Genomic DNA, 24,287 nt, shown 5'->3' with positions numbered 1-24,287 from the left:
GATTTTTCATTCTAATCATAAAAAGAAGAAAAAAGTGTTGTGACAATACATTTATTCCATTTATTATAAACACAGTACTGATCCCTGATGTTTGCATGTTTTTAATGACTGTTTATCATTTCTACCCAACGTTATTTGCTGCATTAAGCCAGTGGATTTGGCAACACTTTAAAAAAAAAACACGGCTCCGAGGCACGTTGATTCATGTGAGGCTGGAGGGGAGGAGGAGTCGAGTGTCTAGACTGTTGACTTGTAGAGCTAAAACAGATGTGTATCAGCATCAACATGAAATAAATAAAACCTTCCACTCTGTTTGTCTGAAAACAGCCTCTGTACATTTGGACAACAGTTATTTTTGAATGTTTTGGCTATTGTATGAATGATGAGCTGTGCTTGATAACCACATTATCTTATAGTATACCTTTTAAAATACTATGGTGGCCATGACACCTCAACATGCTACAACTTAAATTGAGAGGATGGTGATATTCTATCATTTTCAGATTGTCACCAAATCCCAAGTTCAGACCTAACCAACAATGAATGTATCTACTAACTCTACTCTACTAAGTATTGTCTGTCTATCAAAGCCTGATAAATCTTCCTCTGTGCCATAAAGCTCAATTACTTTATTTACTTATTATTAATGAACATTCCTGATTGTCTTTACTGCCATATACGCATTACCTTATATTAACTTGAAGAGGTGGACCAGCTGTTTTGAAAAGCTATACCTTTGATAAACAACATTGTTTATACAAGGTATATACTTTAGAAATGAGACCAAATAAATGCATCCAGGTGGAGTTAACAGACTCATTCTTTTCATTTCCTCTCATCGGTAAAGCAAACAGAATGTACACTAGCCTTTCACAATAGATTCAATGTTATAATTAGGCGTTGATTATCAGAACAACACAAACATTCAGGCATCTCTCATGGGGCTCAAAGACGTACCGCAGATATAAATGTTAAATAAAAGACTGCGGATAAAAATCTTCTGCGACCCACCTGTGGGAATGTGTATCAATCCACCAACGAAAATAGTCCCCAACAAATCTCCTCCTGTTTGAGAAGGACGTTGAACGTGACCAGCTGTCTTAGAAATATACTGAGCATTCTTAAAACAATGTATTTGCAAACTGTTTTTAAAGACATACGTCTTTGGAAAGAATGAATGAGAGATAAAGACCCCCCCCCCCCCCCTCCCCGGAAGTTTGTCATCATGTCCTGTTGGACTTGCAGTTACTCTGTATTTATCTTGTGTTTTCTGGATTCATAGTTAGACTTCTAATGTGTTTTTTTTCTAAATGTAATGTGTCAAAGGCGAGACTATCTTTTCTTAATGTGTTCGTTTAAGTTGCAGTGCATGGAGCTGCCTTGGCTACCATTTACTACTAGACACAACGCATAATGAATGCATACCTATGCATGTAGTAATTTTATTTACAATAAGCAAGTAAAAAAAAAAAACACCATAAAAATATATCTCACTTTCACATATATACATTTAAATGTATTTCCATGAACTGTGTAGACGGGACAAATGTCGAGCACAGATGTGTTGACTGTATCATAGTGGCTGAGTTTGACACAAGGCCTCTGAACACAACACAGCACAAGTTCACTCAGACTCCTTTCTAAAGCTCCACAGAAGCTCATTACATCAGAGGTGGTCTGGTTTCATCTCGGCAATTCATCAATTCCTATTTGGAATCAGTTGTTTTTCCTGTTACCCATTAGGTAGATCTCACGAGTATTTGGGCCACAGTTTAAAAAATAAATAAATAAGAAGATTTCAAGAACACACTTATAATATTCTGGGGGGAGAAGTCAGAATGTTGTGAGAATGAAGTTGTAATTGATAGAAAAAGTCATAATATTATGAGAATGAAGTTGTAATTTATAGATTACTATCCTTAAGCCCCCTGAGGCCAATTTGTGATTTTGGGTTATACAAAAATAATAGAAAAAGTAATAGTAGGCGTCGTAAAATTCTAGAAGAATATTATGAGAGCAAAAAAAAAAAATCATAATAGTAGTATAAAGTCGTAATTGTGGAGGAAGAAATTATATTAGAAGAAAAGATATTATGAGAAGAAAAGACATACTATTCTGAGAATAAAATCTAAATTTTTAGGAAAGGTGAAATACGAATGTCAATTTACAATAAAATGTCCTAAAAATCAATTTTGTGTTCATAGATGAAACCTAGATTTTCGTATGACTACGATATAAGAGCAAATGAGAATCTCATACCATTAAAGCTTTATTAATGGTATATTATGACTTGTTTTCTTTTCTTTATTCTTACAACAATGACCTTTTATTCTCAAAATATTTTTTAAAAAAATTCTTGAAATCTCAGATTTTTTTTCTTCTGTTTTCTAAATCTGGCCCTAATATTGTGTCATAAGATCTGGCCCGGACTGAGGTTCTGGGGTGCAGCGTTTACTTCAAGCCCGTGAACAGCGCATCATTCGTTCTGCAGTTGGATGGAACCCCCTCGCACCGCGGTGACGTCAACACTGTGTGTGAGAGCAGGACGAGTAGAGGTACAATAAGATGAAGCAGTCGATCAGAAGGATGGTGTAGAAACATCTCTGCGTGTGTAAACTCCGACCTCTCTGGAAGCGAGTCAGTAACACGGCCAGCAGCAGAAAGAAGGTGGCGGTGTTCAGTAGGAGGAAGAGTCTTATGTAGGAGGCGGTGCTGGAGAGACCCTCGCTCCCGGCCGTGGCCACCATGTGAACCTCCTTGAATTTACGGCCCTTGACGAAGGCCCCCTTTCTGTTTTTGCGGCCGTCCGCATAATCCATAAAGGCCCCCTCTCCCTCCTCTGGACTGTCCTCATACGTACGCTTTGAAGACCTCTGGCGCACCCTTTTCTCGTTCACCTCAATCTGTGCAAAAATGTCGGGCAGACTCTCTGAAAGCTTCTCCCCAAGGTTCATTTTCTTCCCCCCTTTTCCCTTGCCCTGCTTCTTAGACATGGCGAACATCTTCTCTATCACCTCCTCCGTCTTCTTCTTGTCGGAGAACTGGAGAAGGCGCTCCGCGGTCTTGCGGAAGCTGGCGGTGTTGAGGACCCGTCCTAGGATGTGTCTCTCCATCTGCTGGAAGACGGGCTTGACGTGCTGGAGGTTGTCCTCCATCACGTTGACGTATTCCTCCACCTCGTCGGGGGAGCTGTCCTCTGAGCCCGCCGCAGCCTTCTCGAACACGATCTTCTTGTGGTCCAGCAGCACCATGGCGAACAGGGGCTTGCTGGTGAGCTCCCCGGTCAGCAGGTAGATGGTGTACGTGTGGTCCTTGGTGGCCAGGTAAATGTCCACCCTCTGGTCGTCGCCCCGCAGGCTGAAGCTCTGTACGTCCACGCCTGGTCCGAAGAAAATGTAGGCCACCCTGGTGTGAGGGTACCTCAACGGCATAGTGACGTTCACATAGTTGGAGCCATTGTACGGGTACCCTCGGGGGTAATTCCAATAACCAACCACTCCTTTGCTGCTGTAGCCTGTGTCGTCCAGCCAAAACATCTTGTACTTATCCTCGCCGTGTGACACAAACGCTCCGTGAACGCCGTCTACCTTCGTACCCTGGAACGGGAGTTCCGTGTTGTGAAAGAAGGCGCTCATGGCCCGGGTCGGGCTGTCTGGATGCAGGTGGATGTGATCCACGAGGAGCAGGAGCTGCGGGTGAAGAAGGAGCAGGTTTCTCTGGAAGTTCCTGATTTTCAGCTCCGGGTTATAAGCGGACTGTCCCTCGCCACGGACAAAGACCATTCCCTGTCTCTCCATTGCAGCTTCCACTCGGCCCTGGGCGTCGGCCGCCAGCCCCACCTTGTACTTCAGCCACTTGGAATCGCAGGCTTCCGTAACCTGTCCAGCCCACGGCTTAAAGCAGCTCTCTGAGTCCACGGAGCTGAACAACACCGCGTTGTTCAACAAAGTGTACTTGGGTCCGTACAGCGCCTCGGTGATGAAAGGGACGCCATTGGGCGCAAACGTGAACGTGTTCTGATCCGGGTGCTCGTGGCCGGCGTTGAAGTTCCTCCACCCTTTGATCCACTCTTTGTACTTGTTCCTGTGAACGATGTCGAAGATGGCGCGCCCCCCCAGCTTCCCGGACTTGAAGGAGAGAAAGGTGCGGTTGGTGTCTGCGGGTAGAGCGCTGCCATACGTCACCACGCCCCAGTCCTCAAAGTGGTGGAGTTGGGATGTTCCAAAGTCTGACGGAGGCTTGGCAATCAGTCCTGGGTCGTACCTGTCGGACACCATGAGAGGACGGGTATCAGGTGGATAGATTACCAATACAGACATCAATCACAAGCAACCACTGATGGAAAGTCTTTTCAGTTTAAAGCTTTTTCAGAGGTGATTTAGTGATGACATGCTGCAATTAAAAAAAATGTTATTCATCAACCTGCCTCTTTTACATATACTGTGATTATGCGATGCCCTGTTTTCCCACAATGACTTTTGGCAACCCTAAGAGAAAAGCTGTGAAATCAACAGTACATCAAAACCACTTATATGTCTGTCTGCTAAAGAATAACAGAGAGAATAAGAATAAGCTTGTCTGTGTAAAAACAAAACGTAAAAACTACAAATTGAGGGTTTACAGGAAGTGCTGGAACAGTTGTTTTGGCCATGTCTTGTTTTTTACATTTCCTTTTTTGTCCGAAGTAAACGAACAAGATATAACGTGTTAAATAGAGAACTTTGGATTTGTTTAACATTGAAAAGAGCCAGGCAAGCTGCCTCCTTTTGCTTCCATTCTTAAGGATAAAGCTGTTTTCAAATACAGAAACAATTAGTCAAGTAATCAATTTGTAGATCTGTGGCCATTTCAATGAAAAAGACAAGCATTGGCTGGTCCCAGGGGATCTGCTGCTTTTTCTCCGTTTTAAATCATAAATCGAGCACCATATGGTTTTTAAAAGTGAAAACAGATGAAATTACAAGACCTCCCCTTGGGTTATGGGAAATTATCTGTATTTGTCATTATTTTCAAGATTAAATGACTAATTGAAAAAATAACGGATCACTCAATTAATAATCATAAATTAAACCCAATATCTTGACCATGGCAAGTCATTGGATATAAGAAATGAAGGCCAAAAAGCGAGCTACTTTACCAATAGAGTAGTTTAATAATAGCTCTAAACAGCAAAAGAAAACTGTTGTCATATGTTTCCTATTATGAAACCAAATTCAGCAGCTCACCAGATGAACTCAGTGTGAAGAGTACACCATCGCTGGCCTTTTCCAGCCTGCCCCGGCCCCTCCATCACCCTGTTTTGATGAATCTGATCTGCCAGCCAGTTTCCACTGCCGTTACGCAACACGTAGCGATCCAAGAAGACCAGCTGGCTCTCCGGCCCGTAGAACCAGTTGTAGTTGGAGTCTGCGATGGCCACGGTCCTCTGAAATCCTGCGGAGACGGTGAAAAATGCAGAGAACAAAACGTCAGCAGCGGCCTTTCACGGAGGTGTCATGCGTAAATAATGGGCAATCGTGACCAATAAAATGCTAAAGCTTTGACTGAAGTTTGTGGCGCCAACAATGCATGAAAATATCACTCCAAACAATATGTGGATGAGAGGCTTCTTAGAAACCAGCTACAGTAACTACAGCACGCAATCACAGTCGATCACTTGTCAACCAAAAGCAACCGTAAACAAAAAGCGCAACAGAAACACTCTTTCTCTTTGTACAGACACATGCAGTGAGACAACAGCAGATATGACACTTCAACTCCTATAAGTGCTGACACATCAACTCCCATTTTAACTGATTTAAAAGGGACTGTTCACGCCAAAAACAAAAACAAAACATATTTTTTGTCTCATCAGTAGTGCTATTTATAAGTCTAGATTGCTTTGGTGTGGGTTGACTTGTTGTGAGCAGTTTCACATAGGAACTATTTTCAACTCCTTCACCCCTTACGAGTCAACTGACAGTTTTAACTGATTGAAATCGTCATGCTTCAACTGGCATTGCGACATCTTTTAGTTCTTAGACTTCAAGCAACACTTTCCACTGCTTTCACTTCAACTGACGTCTTTGAGCACTTCCACAGAAACTTCCAACAACTGCTCGTATCACTTACACAGCAAGGCAGCGCAAGCGGAGCAACTGACACTTCAGCTCCTTTTGGTGCTTAAAGTTAAAGAGACATTGCACTCCACTTCAACTGACACTTTCCCTAACAGTGTTGTATTTCGGCACTTCCACTTATCACTCCTTTTATCACTTACAACTGCCGTTTCAGTTCTTTTCGGTGCTTAAACCTCATCCAATTCTTGTGTTCACTTCACAACCGTAAGCAGCTGACACTTCAACTTCATTCAGGCAACGCACTTAAACTGACACTGACCTTTTTTTGGAGCATTTTTATTGGACAGTTGATAGTGAAGAGGCAGGTAGGAAACGGGAGGAGAGAGGGCATCGGCTCTAACCATTTAGCCATCGAGGCTCTCCCTCTGGCTGGTATTTTAACCCCTTTCAGTAATCCTTAGACTTGAGTCTTTAGCCCCTCTCAGCACATTCATGCTGCTATTGTGGCTCCGAATCCAAGGCTCTCCTGGGCTGATGTAATTAGAGGTGCTGCTCAGCTACAATACAGAAACTGTTGGCAGGGGGCTGCGAAATGTCCGAGTCTGACCTAGGGGCCCCTCCCCCACTGCTGCCCTCCCCCTGACCTTCAGACAGACAGAACTTCCAGGACACCACACATCCCTGCAGGTCTCGGCTCAGCTATCGCAAATACATCCAGGAAGGTAATAACTACACGCATGCATACCCCTGTATTGGCTCAGGAGGAGGAGCCGCTCCCCAATGTGGCAGCCTGCCTAAGATATTTTCACGTTGAACCTTATACGTCCAACTTTTGGGATAAAGCATTCTTGTACGGACTAACTGGATGCATTAGCCAGCCGTAGCTAAATTAACCCTTACTCACGGATTAATTGGCCTGTTGAAAAAAGTAAAACAACTGCGCTGGTCACAGCAGGCGAAGTGACAGTTACCCGGCAGGATGGTCCTGTACAGGAAGGCAAAGTGTTTGAGGAGCCAGGGGTGGTCGAAGTGGCTGATGGCGAAGTGGCGCTGCACCAGGAACATGTACTGGAACAGAGAGCGGGTGGTGTACGTCCCGTAGGCCACGCCTTCATACAGGGAGCCGTCCGTCACGTCCTGCAGGAGGACCATGGACTTCTCCATGATGGACAGGACCTGCTTGGTCCACAGGTAGGCCTCCTGGAGGTAACCTGGAACACAGGAAGTGGAGATGGATTCACTGATTAAATACAGCGGGAGAACGCCCTGGATTATGAATGCTTTTGGTCCGTTTTTGCCCAAAAACTGTGATAAGGAATGCATTGCACGACTGACAAACATTTTTTGGTTGTGCGACTGTGTTTGTCTACCTTTCTGGTAGTCTTTAGTTAACAGATTGAAATCCTTCAATCAATTAACTAACCATAGGAATATCTTATCTAGACATCCTATTGGTTCAAAAGTAAAACAAACAGCATACATGGACAATAATAGATTTTGTGTGGAGCGCAGTAATCCTCTTTGCAAGCAGGGACCATGAAAGTGCTTCTAGAATAGATTCACACCAGGACTTAAAATGAGAGATCCTGCATTACAAAGTGATGATGGTGTGTGTGTTAGCTTCAGCTTCTTAGTCTGTTACCTAAAGAAACCTTCCACACACACAACATCTACCTGTGGCTATGGAAAGCGTGACACCACTATGGCACACTACAGCGTGTATACTCTCTCACACCCGCTGGATCACGCACACAGACTTTACTATGAGAACAGGCGGCCGCATAAACACTCCTCAGTTCATTGAGGAATCCACGGGGCCGTCGGCGGTGACTGGCCCAGCACTGGTCCGCCCACTGGAGCTGTCCCCAACAGTGTTTGGTTTGGGGACCGCCAGTCTACACAGAGCAGGTATTTACCATCAAACAGGAACTCTTGGCACGCACAAAGACCATATTTACACAAACAGAGCTTCACCAGCTCTCACACAGTCCAGGGCCACCCTCCAGAGCAGCTCGGACTTTGAGACCCGTCGCTACTTTCTTTCCTCAAAAGACAAAGCATGATATTAAATTAAAATCCATATTACAGCTTTCCAGGACTACTAAAACAAGTTGTCAGTGTCTGCGTGAAACAATCTGGTTCAAGTAAACTAAATCATATATTTAGCTGCATTGATTGATTTTTTTGGCCCTCTTGAAGGCACAGGAACAATTTGGAAATACATGATGTTTACCTTCTGGCTTCTGTTGTTGGCTAACTTGACAATACAGCAGTGTTGTTAGCTACTTTGAACCTGTAACGTGAGAATTACTGTGTTTTCATTACCGTGGAATTAGCCCTTTAAAAAGCTACCCAGAGCTGATGGGAACTACAAAGCTTGTGTGTGCAAAGTAGACATTTCCTGGGATTAAAACCCTCTACCACATTGACAATTACGCAATTTAGATTTCCAGCTGCTGCATCCGCAGCATGTTCGTAAAAAGTGTACTGAAACTCCTGCGTCATCAAAACAAAACTCGAAGGAAAACGATGAGACTGTGCTGAACATAAAATTACAACACAGCGATTACTGGAATACCAAAGACGTCAACAAAAAGGAGAAATAAAAAGAGTCATCTCTTTAACCCACGTTAAAAGGGAAAGACTGTCTCCCATGCTGTTAGTCAGGGTGCTGAGTCTGGACACCCGGATCCCTCCCTCAGCACACATCATGTCCAGAGGAATGTGAAAGGTCAAGGGATTTGTTATTTCCAACAACGCTCTCTGACTTTACTCTCTGCTCCTCGTCACACACGGCCGATGATGCAATTGCAAGGATCTTGTACACAACTGACCACGGAGCTTGTTAATGTGTTTTTCTGATCTATGTTATATTAGGGGGCAAGACTGCCAGTGATAAAGTACAATGTTTTCCAGAGTCTGACAGCTCAATTGTGGGGGAGCGGTGTATTCATGTGTCTATTAGAAGCAGTAATAGAGGAGAGGGAGGGAGAAAGAGAGATTTTGGGGGAAGCAACATTGAGAGTGTTGCTATTGAGGCTAAACGCTGCTCCTCACTGGACGGAGATGAAGGGATAGTTTGGGTGTCAATGTGATTAGAATGTGGAACAAGCGGGCCTGACATTGCAGCATCTTTGCTTGACTTTTCAAATGTCTTACCAGGATGTAAAAGTTATTTGAGGGCACGAAAGAATGACAAAGTAATAACTGGTCCAAAAAGTCAGCAGTCGGCCTTAAAGTTTGTGTCGGAGAACCAATAAAGAAGACAAAGAGTTTGTTCTTCTCTTCTGGCAGTGCTTATTGGAAACTTTCCATTTATTCTCAGGCATTTTAGTCAGAATAATATTTGGACGTTAATGTCATCCCTTTGCGCAGGAAACGATTGATACATACACGATCGTGGAATGCAGTCGGGCCTCTGCAGAGTGTTAGATGAGACATGAGGCGAGAGTTATATGATGCAGCTAAAAAGAGAAATCACTGCAAATACATAATCTGCCAGCAAACTTTTAAGAAGCTATGTTCTCACCTCTGTTAATGTATGACGATCTCATCTCCACATGAGGTCTGCTGTAAAGAACACTTTAAGCAAAATAAACAGAGCAGTGGCTGAGCACAAGCCCTTCCCCAGCTGACAAAGACTGGCTGGAAACAAAGCAACAAAGCAAACAAAGCAACCAGAGGTCTGTGTTCACTGAGTTTTGCGCCTGTTGTTGCCCTCTACACATTTTTTTTTTAAAAGCCTCAAATAAAACCACCGTGACCACAGCGGTTCTCTGTAAGCCAGATACCATTTAGTTCCCGTCAGGGGCCGGATCTTTTGTGCCAGAAATCAAAATCAAAGCACTGTGGGCATTTTACTGATGGCCTTTTCTCTGCTTGCCTGCTACTCAAAATATTTAGCGCAAGGATATTGAGGCAAAGAGAAACATTCGACGGTGAATAATGGTGTCAGGTCTCACAAAGGAAGTGCTGCAGAGTCATGTGGAGAACCTCATCTGGAGAACAATTACAAAGGATTAAGTGCAGCTATGGCATCTAAACCTCAGGCTGACTGCACTGAAATTCCAGTCAGAGTGTCTCTCCGAAGCAGACGGAGGTTTGCAAGTCTCACCATGAAAATGACAAGACATGACCTATACCACACAAATGTATATATGCAGTCTGAAGACCAGGTGGTGCGCTTTTACTGTGTATGAAAGCATTGAAATACTGTGCTATTCACACTACAACGCTACAAAAGCAGCGTGATGATGTACAGAGTGTTTCACGTTTGATGTGGAAAACAAATTCTTTACGTGAAAATCCGTGCACTCATCACTGTCACTTTTTTTTTTTACCCAGCTGTCCAATCACACTTGAGGAGGGGCGGGACAAATACTACAAAGACCAAGAGCCACATCCTACATGTAGGCTACAAGCAGGGTTGTGGTACTTTTCTACGTCTCAGACAAAGAAGACCAGAACTGCGAGGATCTCACTGAACTAATTTAGTTGACGTCATTACTTTGATTGCCCAGAGAAAAGGGGGAATTCCTTCACCCCTACAGCCCTAATGAAAGCCGTTACATAAGAAACTGAGCTCTATCTGCTGATAAGCTTTTTAAAAAGCTGGTGCGGTACGTATACTTTAAGCTAAGGGGTTATCTATTGACACATCTGCAAAACTGAAGCAAAACATTTGAACAAACATGGTTAAACTGACATTGATTTCCACAGAATTTGGTCACACTCAACATGAAATGATTAGTTCATTGATCAGTTAATCAATAAAAAAAAAGTACCAGCAACTTTGATAAACAATGACAAATCTTTTGTCATTTTTCAAGTTCCAGCTTCTCAAACAACATTTGGGCAGGTTAATCAATGATGAACTGATGATCAGTTACAGCCCTACTAACCTTAGCTGACACTATAAACAAGCCACAGTGAGCTGAGAAGTATTGGCAACTCTCATCACGGGAGACGAGCTAAAGCGGTCCGAAAAAAGTTGCTGAAGAAGTCCGCTATAGGATTTGTAAAATCTGCAGAGAAAGTATCTTGGAGGCACAGTAGATGTGAATGAGTATTTCTAAAATGAAGCTATATATATATATATTTATATATATATATATTTCTGTGAGCTAATATTCTAAACCAATATGTTTTCACAGTGACCGAAATTTGAAGGAATTCCAACCAAGTGCTTCTGAGACATCCGTTCGTCCATTTGTCTGTCCGACGGACGATTTGAAAACACAGCACCTCTGGCAATGGCTGTCGCTGAGGCATAAAAATATATTTTTTTAACTGTAATCCCTCCACAACTGCATCCTTAGTAGGGTCTAAATCCTCTGAATCAGCCTTAAGACCATGAGACTAAACCTCCACCGTAAAAAACAGACTAATGGAATTCCTTTAGTTGAGCTGAAACTTCTTAATGTCGAGCAAGGCAGGTTTCTAACCCTTAAAGCTCCCACACAGAGCTGGAATGAGCTCCCTTGCTGAGTGAAGGAGTTATACGTTAATTGATAAAACATATAAAGGAAACTAAAATATCAGTAAACGCTGGCAATCCTCCTTAAGGGAATATGGACTGCACTTGTATAGCTGTGACATCATCAATTGGACTGCCGTTTTGAAGCTTCGAGTTCAGAGTTTTAGCAGTTGCCATCTTGTTTTTTTTGGAATCAGAAGTGACACGAGTGGGTGGAGCTAAGTACAACCTAAGGCTGAATAAGACAACTGTCAATCATAAGGTAGCCAAGCCCTGAAGCATATCCTGCTTAATCGTCTATTTGACTCTAAATGGGTCCATAATTTACTAAATGAACATCATGCTGTATTGAAGGAGACTTGAAACTAGAGATTGAGACCATAAACTCATGTTCACAATGTTTACTGAGGTAATAAATCAAGTGAGAGTAGGGTAATTTTCCCATAGACTTCTATACAATCAAACACAGAGACGTTTCAAAGACACAAATCCCTATCCACTAACCTTGGGTCATGTAAACCAGGCTTCCTGTGAGCAGCGCCACACAGTTGGTGGGCTGGTGGTTGTGCAGGTACTGGAACCCCCAGCCCCGGACGTAGGACTTCTCGTACATCAGGCGCGACGCGTTGCCGATCACCTGGAGGAACCGCTCCTGTTGGCCCTTGTTCAAGTACTCGTACAGGAAGTCGTAAGCGGTGGCGAACCCGACCAAAGAGTGCGCCAGAGGAACTTCATCCCAGGGGGCGTCTTTAACCAACCTGCGATAGAAAGACAACGAACATGAGGCTCAAGGCAAGGCATCAAACATATGTGGAGCACATGGAAACTAAACATTCTACGGTAATCAGGTGGCAAATTTTCACTCTTTAAAATGAAGCCCCTGGGAAAATGTTCGTCATAAACAAGAAGCCCTTTTTTTCTTTGCAAAGCCTTTTTAATTATCCTTACCACAGCTGTAAAGCATCTATTCACTTTGAAAGCAAAAATAAAAAGATGCTAAGTAGCAGTTTGCACCACAACTGCTGCACCATTGCTTCCCAATAAAAAGACATTAAAAGTGTAGTGTGCGCAAATTCTCTCCTGGTTTACTGGCGCTAGGATCTAAGACTGCTGACTCCTGTGGGTTTTTCAGGGTGCTAAGTGTCGGCGTTGTAAAAGAGTGAAAGGTGTTGGTGTGTAATCATTCTGCTCACTTTAGTTAAAAAGAAAGGAACCTCAGATGTGGCGATGAAACCTATAGTGCTGTATTTTAAAGGGGACTCAATGAATCACGCTCGAAATCTAAGGCTGTGTTCAGAGCTGCCATTAACATGTGTCCTGGGTGATCCGATCACAAGTGGACATATTTCAAGCACAGCTGTGAATGCGCCCAAAGACACATCGAGGACGCATTAAGAGCCGCTCGCTCAGACCACATTCTGATGTAATCTGCTCCGCACATGGCCACATTCTTTCAGCAGTGTGTACGTGAATGTACATGAATTTGGACACAAATCGCCGACTCAACTGACGTCCTCTGCGTACGAACTCACTCACGCACCTAATGCCACCATTGGCCTACTAACACGAGAGCTTATTTTTGGGTGAGAGCATAATAATTGGAGTGCATGAATAATAATTGGTGTTCTTGTTGACGTTTTTAAACCGCAAAGATGATGTACTTCTAAAAGTGTGTTGGAAATAAAGCATGAAATGGCAAAGAAAGTAGAGACTGGTTCATCCAATTGATGATGGCAATACATTGCTTCCACATGTTAAGTGGCAGCTGAGGTTTATTTTAAAAAAACACTTCCTGTCTGCTCATGTAAATGAACACCAAATGGGTTGCTTCTTTACACTGCAATTTACCCGTACGGTAAGAAAAAAAAACATGTAATAAAATGGATGCCAAGTCACAGGTGGACTGTATATTGAATCATGCCAAAGCACACAAAATCACACTTCTGTATGTTTGCACAGACTGTGTAAAAAGAAGAAAAAAGAAGAAGAAGCCACAAAGTAGAAGCTCCCCGTCCGAACATGGTTCATGGAGATGTCGGAGACATAATTGAAGGCCATTGAATACCACAGCTGACTGGTTCCTGGAGCCATTCTACACAAGCCCTCAGAGGTTCAGTGACCATAGTGAAAGTGCGGCCAAGGAGAAAACTCGCAGTGTGTTCTTAAGTTGTGAAAACACATGCTCGGTGGCTTCTCCTTTCTGCACTGTGGCACACGCGCTGATATTGTGAAAAATGTCCCACAAATTACAATAACACCACACCAGCTTAAAACCCCCCCGCCTTGAGAAGAGCTGCGGGTAAATACCCTTTCACATGTTGAATGACTGGAGGCAGCCATGCACCAAAATGAGAATAACTATACTATTAGAAAGTTTGAAAACTCTAGGTTGTTTGTTTTGTTGGAATAGTGTGTGGTAATCATACTACAAAGGATGCATGTAGTCAGTGGATACCTGTATTTAATCCTATCAACAGTGTGTTAAATGTAATATGATATGTCATACATCTGTAACTACTGATTTATGATGACTATCATTATTACTAAAACAATTACAGGATAATGGTGAAATGCTAAAATCTAGCATAACGGTAGCGCAGCGCTAGCAAAGTACAGTCCAAATGACTGGAAGTGTTCAGGCTCCACCTGTTTGATCCAGGATACTTTGGGAGCTTACTTGTGTGAACTCGGGGTAGCTAAGTTTTCCCAGAATGCACTTTGCATCAATCAGATGCGACGGACGAGGATTTGAGCGAGGCTCTTTGCCGTTTTTATTTTTTGTCCAACTACTGTTATTGTGTCACTAAATTTAGAAAATAATGTTGAATCATTCAACTAATTTCTGTTTAAAAAATTTGAGGATCATCTCTGCAGGAAGCGGCCGCGCACTGCAATTCAAAAATAATAAATATATATAAATTAAAAATGAACAGAGGCAGTGCCATGTATCGTAAATATAGAGGTAATTTACATAACAGCGTAAGATTATTTTTGTGAACGGATGATTTTGGTTTGTAAATAACTATACAAGATTTCTGCACGTATTTGATCAAAGATGGTTTATGTCAAGTCAAGTGAGATTATGTGAATATATGTAAATGAACAGTAGACGGTTGCCATGGGCCCCGACACTGGATGTAACCACCTTCTCCAAGCGTCCTTTTCTGAGTCCTTCATTCCTTTTGTCTTTGAAATAAAAGCTGTGGAGAGCTGCGAAGCGGTGAATGGCTGTAATCCACTTCTCGGGCCACTTTGCACTTGCAGGCAGAACTAATGTTCATTGAACCTAATCAAATTGTTAGGGAAATAAGGAAGCACCGAGGTCGGCTGATGACTGCACGCCGCTCAGCCGTGGCCGACTCTGAAAAGCCTGAGGATTGTTCAAATGTGGCTGAATGGATGGATTCAGCTGACTTGTTGGTAGTACTTCTCACGGTGTGGAGTATGGCAAGGACGCTTTCTTTTGGCAACTGGTTAATACAGAAACTTAACTTTTTGTATATAAATCTAGACGCACAATATTGTTTCCTGTTAACTCAGCAATCTATTCCAACAGGATTTAGGAGATCTGTCCTTTGACAATGAGCTGAAAGCCCAGAGTTTATTGTGTGGCAATTGGTTCGTGGTGAAATAATCACCACTGTTTTACCGATTACCTTGAATCTGTCGTTCAAAGGTGAAGAAAACGTTCTTTGCTCTACTCTTTGCTTCTTTCTTTTAAATTACTGGATGATTTCAGCTCATTTGATCTCACCATGGCAAATGCTCCCCTACCAAGAAATCCAACAACCCAGTAGCCAGAAAAGAAAATGTTGGCATTGTACGTTTCTGCAAACCACAGGACACGTCGAATGTTGACGGTTCTAAACAAAAAGGATGATGGTTTGTGTTAAAAGAATACGGTAACAACCGGAACTACCGTGAATAAATTGCGACCGCCCTTAGCAGACTGTCTTACGTAACGTTAAGTAATGAGCGTAACAATGTCGCATATCAAGCGTAAGGTCAATGTTTACATTTGGTTTCAAACAACAGTCTCCTGGGTGAAAGTCCTGTGTTTGTTTGTGTTTGTTTTACCCATCCACACGAGCCACCTGCCCTTGATAGGCTTTCTCTCTTGTTACACTGCTGATTATACCCAGGGGTCATTACATCACGCAACATAACGGTCTCAGCTACATTTCTTGCAAAAACGTCAACATTCGACATATCCTTTGTTTGCAGAAACGTAAAATGACAAAAAAAAATTCCCAGCGACTGGGGCGAATATCGTAATTTTTGGACAACACATGTTTTTGAAATGTATCTGTTTGAACCCTGGTTTACATAACTTTTGACAATTAGAGCAGAGTGGTTTCAACTCCTGTCCGGTCACCTGGACCCTGAGCTTCAATCTCAGCCCAGGTCCCTGCAGCTCACATCTGAACATTTCATTTCCTTTCATGTTCTGCAAACAGCTGCTAAACATATTTCCTGGAGCACAAACTTATCTTTACCAGAACCCTGGCCTGCAGAGGAAAACGAGAAACACTCCTGAGATTGGGGCTGACCAGAAACCCACTGAGCTGACTCAGCATTAATACCCGGCTGATACAAACATGAGAGTGGAAACAGATATCAGGTACCGTCCGTAAGCTCTGAACAGACACCTATTTGTCTCTGTAAAAAGAAAAAGCGGCCAATGCTAAGAAGAGGGTGGTTCAAATTTCCTCATGCGGAATACTCAGCAATAAACAGACTGTACCAATAGTAAATAAAATAATAAAAAGACAGAAAAATCTACCAACTAGGCTGAGCCGCCATCCTCTCCATGTAGTCCTTGGCCAGGTCGAGGGCCCCCGCCCTGTGTGGGTACAGCACGCAGAACATGGACAGCACTCCCAGGTTGTTTCCGTACACCTCGTTCCAGCGGGCGCTGAACTCTGCGGGGCTCCAGGGCGGCAGGTACATCTCCGGGTGCTCCAGCATGGTTTCGCCCGCGTCGCGGATCCTCCTCGACATGTCCCGGTGAGTCCCCGCGGCCGCGTACTGCAGCTCCTCCACGTCCCCCCGGTTGAAGTACAGCATGGGGTGACCGTTGTAGTTGCCCCCCATGAAGGGGATTCCTCCGCTGGGGTCCACTTCCACTGCCGCCACCACCGGGGCGAGCAGGGGCCACAGCAGACTTAGGAAGAAGACTGCGGGGGCCCCGCGGGTGTGGGTTCTCATCGTCTCATCAGACGGGGGGACTGTGGCATCGCCGAAGGACCTCAGCTGAGAGAGAACAGTGGGGGGGAGAAGGATTAGAGAAAGCCGGCCCATATTCTGCGCAGACTTTTTCTTACAAAAGCCCTCGCATTCCTTGAATAATTAGACACAGCTGTATTCCTGATGATGCAGGCTTTCCTTAGTAATGTAGACTGGAACTAAAAACACTACTGTCCGATGACATGGGAGTCATTGGCGTCAAAGATTAGACAAATAGTTTCCAAATTCTTAATCCTCTATAGTTCCCAAAAAATAAAATGATACCCTTCTGCTATAAAAACAGCGAAATCCGGATATTGTGTTACACCTCTGCACACTTTGTTACCTCATATTCACTTCACAAGGTTTATTTCTGAGTTGGTCAGACAGGGCTAGCCACGCACACCCAGATGGCGAGACGAGCAGGCCTGGAGGTCATAAACGGCCCATTACTGCAGCAGCATCACTCTACAACCTCTGAGCTGAGCTGCTGTGGTCTCTCTGCTCTGAACATGAGAGTAAATTCCATGACCTGAGTGGAGCTCTTGGCAAAGGCCTGCTGGAAAACCCTTTGGTAGAGATTTCGACATACAGTACGTCTAGACTGGGGTCCATTCTAATACAGCAAGCTGTCCGGGGCTGTCTTGTGTTTTGCCTTTTAATAAACAAGGAAAGCTCAATTTTGTACATTCATTTCGACATTAGACCTTCACATTCCTCTGTGGTGAACAATGGGGACGGTGGACTTGTAGCCGAGATGAAGACATGAAGACTAGTCTGGACTAATTCATCACAATCGAGCTGCAACTGTGTCAGGAGCCAAGGATCTATTTTTACTGAGGATGCCTGAATTAGACTGATGTCAGACTTACTTGCTTTGGGCTACTTTACTAAACTCAATGGAAAATATTTTGGTGGGGACGTCGTTAAGATAAGTGCTATACCAATAAAGTTTATCATAAGTAGTTTTTTTGCTACTCAATAAATACTGACACACTGAGCCCATATTTGAATTTTTTCACTCAAATAAATTCTAATTTCTGTAACAAAAGCCCTGTTACGTGCACGTTCCAGCTTCTCAAATGTCAAGATCTGCTGCCTTTTTTCTGTTTTTATATCTTTGTAAATTGAATATATTCGGGTTTCAGACTGTTGATCCATCAACACGAGACATTTAAAGACAAGCCTTTTCATATTTTCTTACATTTTATAGACAGTGATTAGTTAATTAATTGGAAAAAAAATTATCGATAAGTGAATAATGAAAATACTTTTTAGTTGCAGCGCGAGAATAAAATATAAAATAAAATTATATTTGTCAAAATGTAGAGGAAAATGTTGTTTCAAAGCCGTCTGCACAATGCCAGGAATAAAACTGTAATGGAGAAGTGCTACAGTAAGGCCTTCACAGGGCTGAGTACCAAACCTCACTATTTTCTGAGCACGGACTGCCATGTGTCTGAGTATCCAAACGTGTCAAGTATCAAAAGGGAGGATGAGGATTAATATTAAGACCTATCCCAAAGTTCATAATGAATCTATTATTCTTTGCATATCGAATACATCTAACCCAACCAGAATCATCCAGGAAAGTACATGCCTCGTATGTTTTTAATTGTAAAAGTAGACTCTCAATACCTCAATACTCAATAGTTATAACTGATTAATATATGTCGCCCACTATTGTTCCAGTTTGTAGCAGGTAAAAAAAAGCAGACGTCTCATTGTCAAACACCAGAATTTGTTATAGGCTATACCCATACAAAAATATCATTCCTCCCTTCACAGACCTCACATTTACTTTGTCAAACTTTAAGCTAACTTCTCCTTCATTAAGTCTTTCCGTTTTATTCAAAAAGAAAGTATATCATGTGACTGCGGGTGACTTAGTCTGTACTACTCTACTTCTAGAAGTACTCGCTCCATCAAACCGTGAAGTGAGTTGTAGCCTACAGTAGCCCCAATATCATTTATCGATAATCCAAAAAAAACCACGCACAAAAGTAGCCTTGTTCACATCGACCACGAAAAGGACTTGGTAGCGGTGAAGTAAAAAGAAAAAGAAAAAAGAAAAGCCGTTTACGTTACCTGTCAGAAGCGGTGCTCGCTAATCCGTTTCCCCCTCGTCTCAACAGTCATTTCTTCTTCGTCACAGCGGGGATTTGAGACAAGTTATCAATACGGTTGAAAAGTTTGTTTTTAGGGACGAAACAAAGTTAGAGAGGGGAGGGAACGAGTGTGCGAGTGAGTGAGGAGGGAGCGTCATGCTCGCGAGTGAGGAGGGGCGGCAGCGGAGAGGGAGACTTAAAGGGGACCCAATGAAACCACTTAGTTAGGTTAACAGGTAGTGAATACAAAGCTGCTAATGCTGACCTGCGATAGTTAGCTTTAATTTAATCTAGTTTAGTTTAGTTTAAAAAGTACTATTTTTTTACACGACCCCCTGTCTTGTGTTTGATAGGCTTTGAGACTGCGTCATAAACCCCATATAAATATACATTTAGATGTACAGCTAGCTTGAATATTAGCTCTTTGCTAGCTCAGGTTTGAATCTCGTTATAGTTCACAAGTATAGTGAGTGTTATAAGCCTGTTTTCCTCAACAATAAATAGAATTGACACTTTCTAAAACAAGCACTACACTTCTGTTTTTAAGTCGCAAACCCCATGTCCTTGCACATCTTGTACCACAAGAAAAAAACATACAACATGCGAAATTAATACTAAATTAGATCCTCATTCTGTTAGGGGTCCCTTCCCTTTGGATATAAATGCAGTTGCCAGTTTATTAGCTACCTAGCTAAAGTTAATGCAGTCTTATACAGTCTTGCAGTAAATCCTCCATTCATGAAGGTGATGTTTGTTTCCCGCTTAAACTGTTTGTTAAATTGGTGTCGATTCAACCTTATGGTCATTCTGTAGTTTGTATTAGGCTGTATTATTTTTTGAGCTTTGTGCAGCTAATTTAATGGCGATGGGATGTACTTCAGGAAATCCTTGCCGAAAGAGCCTCTGAAACACAAAACATGATAGCTCTGGTGTGCTGTCCACCTTGTAGCACATCATTGGGAATCTCAAGTAGAGCCATAATCATAAAGAAGGGAATAAAAATAGTACAGGATGCCCAATTCCAATGTGCTTATCTGAGTGCTGAATCCTTAAAAAACAGCAAACAAACCTCATAAATGGAACTTCACTCCAATTTTATGATTAAATAATGCACTAATTTTCCAGCCGAACATCCTAAGGGGGAAATCTGTAGTTTTTGCTTCTTTTTTCAGCAAATTACAACAAAGATAAGTGATTAATGCTGTTGTCTGACAGGTGTGAAATGTCAATGGGAAAACATGCATGCATATTCATATTGAGAGGGTAAATATGTTTTGCTATGTTATCACAACAGCTGGTAACTACAGCTGAACCCTGATAGGGGACAGAAGGGAGACAGGGCTTTGACTCCGCAGGTCTTTGCTTTTCCTTGAAGAAGTACTGCAGAGCAGTTCAATGTCCTGTGTTTCAGAGCTGCTTGAAATTGAAAAAATAAATAAATACTAAAATACATTGTTACTTTGTGTCCCATTTAAACAAATGAGCTGTTGTTGTTAACTGGGTCATGTCTCAAACTTGGCTCTATGTGTTCCGTTCCCATTTAAACCTGTGCAACTGTATGCGAGTACAGAACAAGGTCTTTGGTTGAAAAAGCAAACTCGAAAAGAGAAAACCCTGTGTAAGAAAATTGTAGAACATTTTATTTCCTTGACAGTACACTTGAACACAGAACTGAACTTTCCCTGTGTTTTCAAGAACTTAAGACCACAAATGAATCCAACATAAGGCAAATGTGCACGTCAAATTTTCCAAGTCAGATGAGAAAAGAAGAGTACAATCACCACAGCTGTATGCATAAAACACACACGGCAAAAGTAAAAAAAATCACTTTAGATGACCGATCTCGCACACACGACAGCTATATGCTGCTTATTGTCAAAATAATCTCTCCTCCTTTGTGAGATGATGGTCATCTAAAAGGACATTTTTGAAATCCTCTTGTGTGATCAGACAAGAAGATTGAAACCAGTATCGTCTCCATGTGGTTAACATAGAGACTGGTCCGGGATGTTTAGCCCAGCTTAGCACAAAGTTTAAAAGACACTAGCTCTAGCAGCTAGCCAAGAAGCTAGTCAGGCTCCATCAAAAGTACTTCTAAAAAAACCCACCAAACTAGTTACATAGATACCTTGTCTTGTTTATGAAGCTGCAATGTGATCTCATGCCTACTCGTCATATTTTGCCACTTGGGCAGGCCTTTTGTGTAGTATCTTGTTGCAGGGGGTTAGCGCGTGGTTAACATCAATTATGCTGCTTGTTGCATAACTTGAGCTATGGGTGTGATGCAACTCAGTGGCTTGGCGTCAAAACATAACATCTTTCGGTTTTACAAATATGAGCCCTCTGAGTTAAAGCCCGGTGTGTTTTTCAGCAAAGTTTCTGGCTCTTAATATTACGTCAGTTGCTCTAAGCATCTATTAATGACACAAATGAGTTTGTATTTCAGTCAGTTCAAAGTCCGGTGCGTCTAATACACTCTAAAGGGCGCCTTGTGCACCGGTGTCAAGACGCAAAGGGCCACTGCCCAAGCGTCGGCCTTTGACGCCTTTTTTTTATTAATTTAAAATGAGCTCATTTAAGAGCAGCTAGGTGCAGTAATTGTAGGCAGTAGGGCTGAGTCTTTCTATTAAAAAGTAAATCTACAGTTCAGAGAAGGAATAAAAGCAAGTAACTGGAAAATTTGCAGGGCTAAAGTGCATCAGGCCTAACTTTCACTCCAGTGGCGGGTGTTCGTAGAATGCATGGTCACTCTGTTCTATTGCCTGCCCTGTTAGCAAACTAGGCTATCGCTGTTCCCTTTGCTAACACAGCATTGAGTAAACTAGCTGTGTGCTAAACAGATGACACCAAGTTAAAGCAGTTTGCTGATTTGTTCAGATTATTCAAAATAATTACTTAGTCATCATTCGTTCGAATTTTGACTTTTAGAAAAAGTGACAGCGCTAGCATGTAGCACCTCAAATGTCCTGTTGACAGGTTTAAACCAGAATCATAATGGATCATTTTGGGGACAGAACCATAGCAAACCTGCCCAAACTTGATGTGTAGGAATTAATTTTCACAGTAAGAGACCAGACGTGACCGGCGTACGTTCATACTTGATCAGAATTGACCCAATGATGTGACCGCACACAACAACTACTTTTGGAGTTGTTGCACGTTGTATTTTCCCACATTGGACTAAAAGCGGTCCAGTCTTAATGCTAAGCTAGGCTAAACACTTCCCGGATGCACAGAGATAACAAATAAAATCAATCTTGGGTGACACGAGAGAGAAACGAGCAAACTTCCACAGAGTGTTTCTTCAATATTATGGCACAACTTGTCTAAGCACACCAACAAAATAACCATTCAGAAGTCGGTAAAGCATATCTCAGTCCGGTACTGCATATGAATGAAGCACAAAGTAGTCCACGTTTTTTACACAATCACTCAAAGAGCACATGTCACCGTTGCACCAAAGAATAATACAGAGAACATCTAGCATAGTCTTCATCATCCACTATTATTGTTATTATTAGTAAGTGTTTCCCAAAGTTGTGTTTTTTGAGACAGCCAACACAAAGGACAGCACTGTGCCAGTTCTTTGGCAACAATGACCTGATTAAGATTAACACCTTCTACGAAACTGACACAGGGGAAACAGTACACCTTAAACCTAATGTTAAGGTTACTAAAATGCATACAGTAAAACAATATTTATTAAAAAAAAAGAGGACCTCACAATAACTGTGCTATATAGAAATACTGACACAATGACTCCAAAGGATTTTTAGGGACAAACACACTGTAACCATCTGGGTCCTGCTTACAGTAGAGAACACTCTTGAGGTAATCCCTTCAGGGATAAACAGACAGTAAAATGTTCACTTTATTTTGGAAAAATTCAAAGAATTCAGATTTTTAAAACAATCTACCATAGAAAATAATAAGGGCCTCACGCATGAAACAATAAAAAAAACACCACATTTCCTGTTATTACTGTATGCAGACACACACACACACACACACACACACACACACACACTTATTTTGTCATATTTCCACGTGTACGGTACACTAAACCACGAAACAACGTTCAAATGTAGGCGTTATTACAGAGAGATACTGTGGCTTACATTCACATGGTTTCTCTGAATGGGTGAGGAGTGTATGCTTCCTGTGCTCCACAGATGGCGGCGGGGTCAGGTGGGAAACTACAGGCAAAAATGGAGGCACATTCCTCTCCTGAGGCAAAGGGGTAAGGGGGGGCTTTTTCTTTTCTTTTTTTACTTTTTCCCTTTTTTTTTCTCTTTCTTTTTTCTCCTTTTTTTATGACAGACTCTCACACCTCTTCAGCAAAGAATCCGGGGGCCTGGGGTAGTAGCCGGTGGTGCAGGGCTTGTCGGGAGAAAACCTGGGGAACTTGTAATCCAGAGGGAGATCTAGAAAGAGTCAAATCAAATAGGGAAAGTCAAAATGCAGACCGCCTGAACGTTTAATGCACATCTGCTGGTGAAAAGCATCAGCAAACGCTCAAGAGTAACGATTCAGTGGAAAAGTACACTTTGTTCTAAACAGCAGGTAGTAATCACTCAGGGCAGAGAATGTTGGACTCATTCGTGTTTGTTCTTTTGTCTCCGAAAAGAGACAACTCTGGCATAAAACAATCATAAATACAGGCCTGCAAACTCCAGAGATGATAAAGGCACAGTAAAAACAGAACACCTGCAGGGGTATTATTTCTAATTAATGTAAATAAAGCATTCTGGTCACTCTGAGATTAAAAATATGTTGTTAAATTACTACAGCAAACTTGTATTTTGTGTTGATTTTGGCAGTCCCTGTGGACGAAGGCGAAGGTAGTGTTTCAGAGCACCAGATTCCCTTCAGAAAACCTCTCATTTTTATCTACACATCTACTTCTTTCACTTTTCTTATGTCCAAACTAGTCAACATATCCTCGCACTATGGTTTACATCATATCTTACAAAATATTGTGGTTTGAGTTAAAATAAGTATGTTTGAAATACTTAATTAAGTTTAGGCAAAAAAACGGGAAAAGATTGTGGTTTGAGTTAAAATAAAATAGAAACATTCCTGAGTACTTGATATTGGCATATTGACTTGATAAGTACTTACTTATGTTACATTTCTGTTGACCTTTTTTTTTTTTTGTTACTACCATCATTTACACATTGGCAGGCTTGTCGGCCCCTTTCTGAATGTGGCTATTCAGAACTATTCAGAAGAAGATCGGGCATTCTGTTACCAAAAAATTCAAGATATCAAAATGGGGGTTTCCTGGCAACCGTTGTAAACACCTGCACTTTGCAAGCCGATTGCAACAACAGCACACAAAGGTGAACCAAAGCAGACCAACAGGGATGTTTTTTTATTTAATTTTTCAAGTGTGAAAAACAGCCCAACGGTCATCGT

The 24,287-nt window shown here is 42.2% G+C and overlaps 2 protein-coding genes across 3 annotated transcripts in view; both read right to left on the bottom strand.

Annotated features, from left to right (window-relative positions):
• Positions 1 to 37: 37 nt before the first annotated feature.
• On the bottom strand, positions 38 to 18,991 carry dse (dermatan sulfate epimerase). The gene is made up of 6 exons (XM_068708538.1): positions 18,850 to 18,991; positions 16,319 to 16,788; positions 12,040 to 12,293; positions 7,031 to 7,270; positions 5,226 to 5,433; positions 38 to 4,263 (listed from the first exon to the last, which is right to left on the bottom strand). Exons 2-6 carry the CDS (start codon positions 16,741 to 16,743, stop codon positions 2,523 to 2,525), a joined length of 2,868 nt encoding a protein of 955 aa, XP_068564639.1. The 5' UTR covers positions 16,744 to 16,788; positions 18,850 to 18,991; the 3' UTR covers positions 38 to 2,522.
• A 1,495-nt stretch (positions 18,992 to 20,486) lies between these two features.
• The window catches only part of nt5dc1 (5'-nucleotidase domain containing 1), a 52,869-nt gene continuing 49,068 nt past the window's right edge, over positions 20,487 to 24,287 (bottom strand). For both annotated transcript variants that reach the window (XM_068708537.1, XM_068708536.1), the window contains exon 12: positions 20,487 to 23,293. In XM_068708537.1, the coding sequence (XP_068564638.1) occupies positions 23,181 to 23,293 (113 nt within the window). In that variant the 3' untranslated portion in view covers positions 20,487 to 23,180. The remainder of the gene's footprint in view (positions 23,294 to 24,287) is intronic.

The sequence above is a fragment of the Cebidichthys violaceus genome, unplaced genomic scaffold, assembly GCF_023349555.1.
Source record: "Cebidichthys violaceus isolate CVI_PGR_0920_01 unplaced genomic scaffold, fCebVio1.0.p SCAF_14, whole genome shotgun sequence".
Lineage (NCBI taxonomy): Eukaryota > Metazoa > Chordata > Actinopteri > Perciformes > Stichaeidae > Cebidichthys > Cebidichthys violaceus.
Note: the sequence above shows the minus strand (reverse complement) of the source record. Positions and strands in the feature narration are given on the sequence as shown.